This window comes from Centropristis striata, chromosome 19 (assembly GCF_030273125.1).
Source record: "Centropristis striata isolate RG_2023a ecotype Rhode Island chromosome 19, C.striata_1.0, whole genome shotgun sequence".
Classification (NCBI taxonomy): domain Eukaryota; kingdom Metazoa; phylum Chordata; class Actinopteri; order Perciformes; family Serranidae; genus Centropristis; species Centropristis striata.
This window is the reverse complement of record NC_081535.1, coordinates 1,276,066-1,285,740: the sequence shown is the minus strand read 5'-3', so window position 1 is coordinate 1,285,740 and position 9,675 is coordinate 1,276,066. Positions and strand designations below refer to the sequence as shown.

Below are 9,675 nucleotides of genomic sequence, written 5' to 3'. Positions count from 1 at the left end.
TAGCTAACTTCTTGGCTAAGTAGCTTGCTATGCTAACTACTTAGCTACCTTCTTGGCTAAGTAGCTTGCTAAGCAAACTACTTAGCTAACTTCTTGGATAAGTTGCTTGCTAAGCTAACTACTTAGCTACCTTCTTGGCTAAGTAGCTTGCTAAGCTAACTACTGAGCCACTTTCTTGGCTAAGTAGCTTGCTAAGCTAACTACTTAGCTACCTTCTTGGCTAAGTAGCTTGCTAAGCAAACTACTTAGCTAACTTCTTGACTAAGTAGTTAGCTTAGCAAGCTACTTAGCCAAGTAGTTAGCTATGAAATAATACAAAAACGTTTTTCTTCATAAAGTATGAGAGGCAAAATGGATTTAATGATCTGTTGTTATCAAAAACAAGATATCTAAAGAATACTTGGAATATTCAGTCATAAAATAAGTTGACATCAAAAGATAGAGCAGAGAAACTCACAGCAGCATTAAATAACATGAAGGGAATGAATGCGGGTCATTTTAAACCATGTTGTGCATTAGAAGGGGGTCAATATGTTGAGCATCGAGGGGTTAATCAACACGCTGTATGCTCAGCTGGGACTGCATGAGAGGCGTTCATGGTCAAAGTGTTCCAGCAGCCTGCAGCAGCTGGTATCTTCTCACCTGCACACAGATCATATCGGGTCATCTGAGGCCAAACTAGAACACGTCATCCCAAACAGGATCCTTGGAGTCTGGAGAGGATATAAGGCGGGCCGACTGGACCTCTGCACCTTTGTGAAGACGTGTGAACTGAACAATGAGGGCTGTTGGTTTGCTGCTGCTGCTGCTGGCTCTGTGTGGGTCAGGAGCTCAGGGGGAGCTTCAGGAGGCGGAGACCACAAAGACAACCGCACCTGACATCTGGGCGGAGGTGAGGGCTCTGAGAGACATGGTGGTGGAGCTCAAGGTGGAGCTGAGGAACGTTCAGGCCGCAGTGACGGACAGTGAGAGCCAGGTGGAGGAACTGAAAGCTGAGCTGATGGTCACCAACGTGTACGTGGAGCTGCTGCAGAGAGAGAACTCAGGTAGACTGCAGAAACACACAGAAACACACAGAAAAAACACAGGAAATGACAAAAAACACAGAAAAACACTGACATAAATCGATGGATGGATGGATGGATGGATGGATGGATGGATGGATGGATAGATAGATAGATAGATAGATAGATAGATAGATAGATAGATAGATAGATAGATAGATAACATAACATGTGCCATATATTTAGCCGGTGCAGGGTGTGCATACCTACATAACATAATATATAATATGTAAACATCTATAAATATATTTTTATATACACAAGATATGATATGACATGATATATTGTACCAGCAGTATATATGCATGAGGCTCAACCTGCTGTATATAATGTGTTGTGCATGTTAACAGCGTGCTGCTCTGTAATTCACTGTCATTGCATCAACTCCAGAGCTGCAGACCAGACTGAGCAGCAGTGAGAGTGAACTTCTCATCAGCAAGACCAGGATCGACACGCTGGAGAGAGAAAATGCAGGTGATGAAGTGTGTCAGTGCTCTGATGAACTGACTGAGAGAAATCAATATGAACATGGACATGAGGATCTATCTATGTTTAACTGTTGTTGTCATGTAAAAATTCACAAACAAAATTAAATTTCTGTTTTTCAGTTCAAGAAACTCGACTGACTGCCACCGAGAGCAAAACAAATGACGTAGAAACAGAGAACGCAGGTATTACACTGAGAAACATCATGTTTTTTAACCACAATATTTGAAGCTGTTAAACCTCTGAAGTCCAGGAGATTTTGGTTCAAATTAGTCAACTTCCTCTGCATTAATGTCTGTCTGTGTTCAGCATCTTTCAGTCTGTCCTTACATCACATGCATGGCTCCTTTTTCTACACACAAACTTGGCTATCAGTCAGATTTTACATTTTATTTTAATTAACAAAGTATAAAGCTGCCAGGAACCAAAAATACAAACAAAAGACACAGGTTTCAACGGAAAAGGTAGCTTTTTTTTTCTTAACCATTTATACACACAAAAACAGCAGAAAAAATAATAAATAATAAAACTGCAAAACAGTCTATTTGCATGTAAATTAAAAATAGTAATAGTTTTCATTGTAGAAAAAAATTCACATTTTAAAAATGGTCTAGAAACATAAATGTCACACTGTGAAAACTCCTATGATTGAACTTTAACTGACATTCTCAGCTTGTCTACATATCTGATATGAATAAAGTTATGACTGTAAATAAAACATGTGTATTTTTAATAAATTGATGGACTCCAGAGGGTTAAAGGTGTCATGTACAGTAAAGTTGGGACGCTGTAGAAAATAAATAAAACATAAAGAAACTTAGAGAAACAAAAGTTTATCAGTTTGAACATTTTCTGTCTTTAAGTTGTCATGGATATTTAAAGCAGTTTTCAGTGTGTTTCTGAGGTAAAATGAGGCTCAACCTGCTGTAAATAATGTGTTGTGCATGTTAACAGCGTGCTGCTCTGTAATTCACTGTCATTGCATCAACTCCAGAGCTGCAGACCAGACTGAGCAGCAGTGAGTCCAGGATCGACACGCTGGAGAGAGAAAATACAGGTGATGAAGTGTGTCACTGCTCTGATGAATCATTGTGAGCTCCACAATAAATGTTTAGGAGAAATCAATATGAACATGGACATGAGGATCTATCTATGTTTAACTGTTGTTGTCATGTAAAAATTCACAAACAAAATTAAATTTCTGTTTTTCAGTTCAAGAAACTCGACTGACTGCCACCGAGAGCAAAACAAATGACGTTGAAACAGAGAACGCAGGTATTTCACTGACAAACATCATGTTTTTTAACCACAATATTTGAAGCTGTTAAACCTCTGAAGTCCAGGAGATTTTGGTTCAAATTTGTCAACTTCCTCTGCATTCATTTCTGTCTGTGTTCAGCATCTTTCAGTCTGTCCTTACATCACATGCATGGCTCCTTTTTCTCCACACAAACTTGGCGATCAGTCAGATTTTTCACTTTATTTTAATTAACAAAGTACAAAGCTGCCAAGAACCAAAAATACTAACAAAAGACACAGGTTTCTATGGAAAAGGTACCTTTTTTTAATTTGCTTTTTCCATTTATACACACAAAAACAGCACAAAAAAAAAAAAAATACTAAAACTGCAAAAGGGTCTATTTGCATGTAAATTTAAAAAAGTAATTTATATTTATAAATAGTTTTCATTGTAAGAAGAAAATTCACATTTTAAAAATGGTCTAGAAACATAAATGTCACACTGTGAAAGCTCCTATGATTTAACTTTAACTGGCTTTCTCAGCTTGTCAACGTATCATATATAAATTAAGTTATTACTATAAATAAAACGTGTTTTTTCAATAAATAGATGGACTCCAGAGGGTTAAAGGTTTCATGTACAATAAAGTTGGGATGCTGTAGAAAATAAATAAAACTGAAAGAAACTTAAGTCTTTAAGTTGTCATGTATATTTACAGCAGTTTTCAGTGTGTTTCTGAGGTAAAATGAGGGTCAACCTGCTGTAAATAATGTGTTGTGCATGTTAACAGCGTGCTGCTCTGTAATTCACTGTCATTGCATCAACTCCAGAGCTGCAGACCAGACTGAGCAGCAGTGAGTCCAGGATCGACACGCTGGAGAGAGAAAATACAGGTGATGAAGTGTGTCAGTGCTCTGATGAATCATTGTGAGCTCCACAATAAATGTTTTTTAAGAATCAAAATGAAAAAAAAAATCAAACTTCTTCTGTTTTCCAGTCCAAGCTGCAGACCTGATGTCTCTGGAAACTGGACTGACTGCCAACAACAACAGAACCAGTCACCTAGAAACAGAGAATGAAGGTATTTCACTGACAAACATCACCTCCATCTTTTCTGTTTTAGGCTAGTAGATGAAACTGTCGAGGAGGCTCCTTCTGTCAATACAAAGTCCATAGAGAGCTATGGATGGTTTGTTTTTAAAGTATTCATTCTGTATTACTAGTATAACCAAACATGACTCATCACTTTCATCGCTCACCACACCTGATCAATAGATCTCCATCATTGTTTCTCTGTTTCTGATTGATGCTTTGCTCTCAAACTATATCACCAGATCTACTTAATCATGACTCAGCACTTTTAGATAAAACGTGGTACGGTCAACCTGCTGTAAATAATGTGTTGTGCATGTTAACAGCGTGCTGCTCTGTAATTCACTGTCATTGCATCAACTCCAGAGCTGCAGACCAGACTGAGCAGCAGTGAGAGTGAACTTCTCATCAGCAAGACCAGGATCGAGACGCTGGAGAGAGAAAATACAGGTGATGGTTGTACACACACACACACACACACACACACACACACACACACACACTATATATAGAATGACTTACACTGACTTTGTTCCGTTCTCAGAGAGGAAGGTGGCCTTTTACACAGGTCTGACTAATTCAGGAGATGTTGGACCATTCACCTCATCCACCACACTGAAATACATCAAAGTCTTCACCAACGTCGGCGATGCTTACAATCCATCTACAGGTAATTTACTGCAGCTCACATCAACATGTTTACTCATGTTAATCTACATTTGTTACAGTTTTCATTTTCTGCTCTGTAGGTTTCTTCACAGCTCCAGTCAGAGGGGTCTACTACTTCCAGTTCACTCTGTGTGGTTACCTAACAGGTTGGATGGGTGTACAGGTGTACAAGAACAACCAGAGGATCATGTATAATCTAGAGAATAAGGAAGGGACAGGTCATGAATACATGACTAACTCTGTTGTCTTGGAGCTGATGGCAGGAGATGAAATCCACCTCGTTCTCCCATCAAGCCATTCTCTCTATGACAATATATACAACCACAACACCTTCAGTGGCTCCCTCCTCTTCACACTGTGAGGATCCTTCAGCTGCTGTCTGACTCCTTATTGGCTACACCAGGGGCACACAGCAAAACCAGGAGTGTTAATTCAACTCACAGTTTAATACAGAGTGTTAAATGTAACACTTTTTCTGAGTTTATATAGTTCTCAGGGATTCTGAGTTAATCATCATAGCTTACTAAAGTCTACGGCCTGGTGCCTAAACTTCAACATTTTGCCAACTTCATGTCTTGTTTTGTGTTTCCCTTTCAATTCTTAAACTCCTGAGACATTTCTTTGGTTCTTGCTACATTCTGACAAAATCGTATTAATAAATGCTCATTAGGCCCTATTAGTAATAATGGTAGTCTAATTTAGACTTAGTAGGCTGTTTTATCTTCATTGTAAGGTCTAAAATAAGGTTTGTGGCTCCATTCCAACATTTTGTCACTTTTTCTGGCCAACAATGGCTCTTTAGTTAGTAAAGGTTGCCCTAACCCTGGGCTACACTGTGATTTACTGCATGTACCAAATAATGAGATTCTGCATCTGACTTCTCTGTTGTGTCATCACATGAAAGCAACATTGAAATAAATCTATGAAGCATTCAGAAAACAATGTTTAATCCCTGTGATTGTCCACTTTGTTCTCCCTGACGGTTCCTCTCCTCCTTCTCTGTCTCCCTCTACCTCTTCTGTGTGTTCAGACACCAGAGGGGAACACACCAGCTTTATGAATATCATATTTCATATCTGAAATATAGACAATATTCTTATTTTAGCCTCAGTTTAAATCAAGTGTGCTGCAGACATGAAAGGGTTACTGTCCTGAAAGCTGTTATCCAATCAGATGTTTTTGCTGTTGTCTCTAGGCAGACAAACATTAATAAAACCCTCTGGAGTCCATTAAAGCTCCGGAGCTCTTTGACTTCTTCATGAGGTAAAAACGTTCAGCAGCATGTTTCTTGCTGGAAGCTAAACTCTAAAGTTTTGGCTTTTACACAAGTTTCCATGTCACATTTAGAGCCTCAACTCTACTAATAAAATTAGTAAAAGTACTAATACATACTGTGGAATTACTCCACCACAGTAAAATTCCTGCATTCAAAACTTACTGAAGTAAAAGTACAAAAGTATCAGCATCAAAATGTACTTAAAGTATCAAAAGTAAAAGTACTCGTTATGCAGAATGGACCCACTCAGATTGTTTGATATTTATTTTCCAAATACATCATTGGGTTATTATTATTAATCCATTTATGTAAGCTGTCTTTTTAATTTTCTCAATGTAATACTAATTTGACTACTTAATATACTGTTAATATGCTGTAATACATAAATTACGAGAATAAAGTCGAAAAAATGTTTAATTATTTTTTATTATTTATAATTTATTCTCATAATACATTAATTATGAGAAGATAAGTAGACAGTAAAACACTAAAATACAAGATGATAAAATAGAATGAAATAAAAATAAATAAAATGTGCTGCACTATCATTAAAAACATAAAATATTTATGTGTATTATTATGTGATTCATTATGGAAAGAGAAAAAATACTAAAATACTAAAAAAATAAATAACAAGCAGACAATAACAGGAAAAGGAAGTTTGTTTTTTTAATGTGACCCTAATAATAATAATAATAATAATAATAATCCATTTTATTTATAAGCGCCTTTCAGAACACCCATGGTCACTTTACAAAAAAGCATAAAATAATTTAAAAACAGTGGCAACAAAATAAAACATCGAACAGTATTGAGATGGTGAGTGGGTGACTAGGTGGTGTATGCTTGTCTGAACAGATGAATTTTGAGTCTGGATTTGAAAAGTGGCAAGGAGTCAATGGTGCGGAGATCAGGAGGAGGAGGAGCAGGGACAGAGAGCTGGAGGGTGGAGGAGGAGCGGAGTGAGCGGGCAGGAGTGGAGACGTGGAGGAGGTCCGAGATGTATGGTGGAGCCAGGTTCTGAAGCGCTTTGAAGGTGATGAGGAGTATTTTGAAGTTGATCCGGTGTTTTATTGGAAGCCAGTGGAGTTCTTGCAGGATGGGGGTGATGTGCTGAACGGTGGGAGTCGGGTTATGATGCGTGCGGCAGAGTTCTGGAGGAGCTGCAGTTTCTGGAGGGATTTGTTAGGGACACCAGGAGCAGGGAGGTGCAGTAGTCAATCCGGGAGGTGACGAGGCTGTGGACGAGGATGGCAGTGGTGTGTGGAGTGAGAGAGGGACGGAGACGAGAGATGTTGCGTAGGTGGAAGTATGCAGACCGGGTTAAGTTATTGATGTGTGAGTGAAAAGAGAGAGTACTGTCGAGGATGACACCCAGACTCTTTACCTGAGGGGAGGGAGGGACGATGGAGTTGTTGATGGAGATGGGGGAACTGTTAGATTTGGAGAGAGTGGAAGAGGTGCCTACCAGGAGGACTTCAGTTTTAGAGCTATTAAGTTTGAGGAAGTTGGAGGAGAACCAAGAATGGATTTCTTGCAGACAGAGGGTAAGGGAGGTCGGTGGAAGTGATGAGGAGGGTTTGGTAGAGAGGTAGAGCTGGGTGTCATCCGCGTAGCAGTGGAAAAGTATGTTATGTTTGCGAAAAATCTGACCGAGAGGGAGTAAGTAGATAATGAAGGGGAGGGGCCCCAGGACAGATCCCTGGGGCACACCGGCAGGAACAGGGAACGTGTGGGACTTGTGGGATTTCAGTTGGATGAATTGTGAGCGGCAGGAAAGGTAAGAAGTGAACCAGGCGAGGGGTGTGTGTGTAATGCCTATGGATGAACGTCTGTCCAGGAGGGTGTTGAGTGAGATGGTGTCAAAAGCGGCTGTGAGATGGAGAAGGATGAGTATGGAGAGTAAACCAGAATCAGAGGCTATGAGAAGGTCATTTGTGATTTTGAGGAGTGCTGTTTCGGTGCTGTGGACGGAAACCGGATTGAAACTGCTCGTAGATATTGTTGGTGGTAAGGTGGTTGTGTAATTGAGAGGCAACAGATTTTTCGAGGATTTTTGAGATGAATGGTAGATTGGAGATGGGACGCAGATTATTAAAATTTGTGGGATCCAGGCCAGGTTTTTTCAGAATGGGTGTGACAGTAGCTGTTTTTAGTGAGAGGGGGACAGTTCCAGAAGTAAGTGAAGAATGGATGATGTTGGTGATGAGGGGAGCAAGGGAAGGAAGGCAAGTTCTGACGAGAGTAGTGGGAAGTGGATCGAGCGGACAGGGTTAGGTGAGTGAATGGTGTGAAGAATGGTGAGTCCGGTTTTACTGTAGAGACGTTCCAGTTGTCGTCCTTGGGATTTCAGATGGCGGAGGGCGGGGGTGAACCAGGGTGCAGAGCGAGAGAAGGAGACGGGTCTGGTTTTAAGTGGAGCATGTGAGTTGACGAGGTTATGGAGATTTGTGTTGTAGTGTGAAACCAGGTCTTCAGGTGAGCTGTTGGGATCAGTGTTGGGAAAATTGTGAATGTCAGATGTAAATGTGTCAGTGTTGATGTCCTTGATTTTGCAGAATGAGATGGTGCGGGGGAGGATGATTTTGGACAGAGAGGGGTTGATGTTGAAAGTGATGAGCATGTGGTCAGAGTATGGGAGTATGTGTGGCTTGCAATCAGTGGGTTTGACACCTGAGTTAGCCGACCTAGTGTAGCGGCTTTAAGATGGTTGCTCACAGAGAGAAGGACACCAGTCACCAGGAAGTCAGGATCTGCACATTTATTCTCTATAAACAGTAGCACAGGGGACAGTCAGTACATGCACATGGGGCTGCAGGCTCTCTCATAGTGTCTCCATTACAACAGCTTCAGGAGTTTTTTTTACTTTTCTAAAATAAACAAACAAAATATTAATATGAACAAAAAGTGTGTATACTAAAATGTATACCCTCATAGTGGTTGCACATAGCATCAGTTACAATAAAAACAAAACTGATATCCACTACAATAAATATATTTTTGTCTAATTTACAAATTAATAAAAGCACTTTTTCAGAAGGAGAAATAATAATACATTCTCAAATAAAATATTTTCGTCTGTCAGTCTACTGGCTAATGCAGTCCTAATATAATAATACACAAAACCATCACAGAACAGATAAAAACCTTGACGCACCTATAAACAGTAGCACAGGGGACAGTCAGTACATGCACATGGGGCTGCAGGCTCTCTCATAGTGTCTCCTGAAGCGAGTGAAAGGTTATGCAAATGAGGCGAAATCTCCGACATATTTAAACACAAAGTATGAGAGTCAAAATGGAAATAATGGTCTGTTGTTATCAAAAACAAGATATTTAAAAAATACTTGGAATATTCAATCATAAAATAAGTTGATATCAAAAGATACAGCACAGAAACACACAGCAGCATTAAATATAGTTTTTCTCAGTGGCTTTGGTGCATTTCTCACATCAATATTAACATTTGCACAACAGTTAGTTCAACCTCCACAACATTTAGTCATTAGTGCTCATCATAGTAGCAGTTTCTCATTCCTTACAACTAATTACAAATGCTTTTGGACATGCATCAAGTGCTTTCATACAACTCTCTGCTGTTTTATAACATTATCATTTGCTTATGTCATGTCAGTCAGAATTAACTATACTAGTGAATGCTGAATAGTCATTCCATATAAAACTAATAGTCTCATCTCATTGCTTGAGTCATTACATACAAAAATGTTGAACTAGTTGTCAAAATTCTGCCAAGCAAATTTTATACATATTTTTTAAAAATCTTTATTTTTACTGAAAATGTCTTTGAGGTGAAGCTCAGCTTCCACTGATGAGACTGATGAAGGGCT

The 9,675-nt window shown here is 39.3% G+C and overlaps 1 protein-coding gene across 1 annotated transcript; it reads left to right on the top strand.

The window, feature by feature from the left end:
* The first annotated feature begins 778 nt into the window (after positions 1–778).
* LOC131992888 (complement C1q-like protein 2) lies at positions 779–4,912 on the top strand. Its single transcript, XM_059358598.1, has 4 exons — positions 779–1,018; positions 3,629–3,683; positions 4,427–4,552; positions 4,632–4,912. The coding sequence occupies exons 1-4, from the start codon at positions 779–781 to the stop codon at positions 4,910–4,912; spliced, it is 702 nt and encodes a 233-aa protein (XP_059214581.1).
* The last annotated feature ends 4,763 nt before the right edge of the window (positions 4,913–9,675 follow it).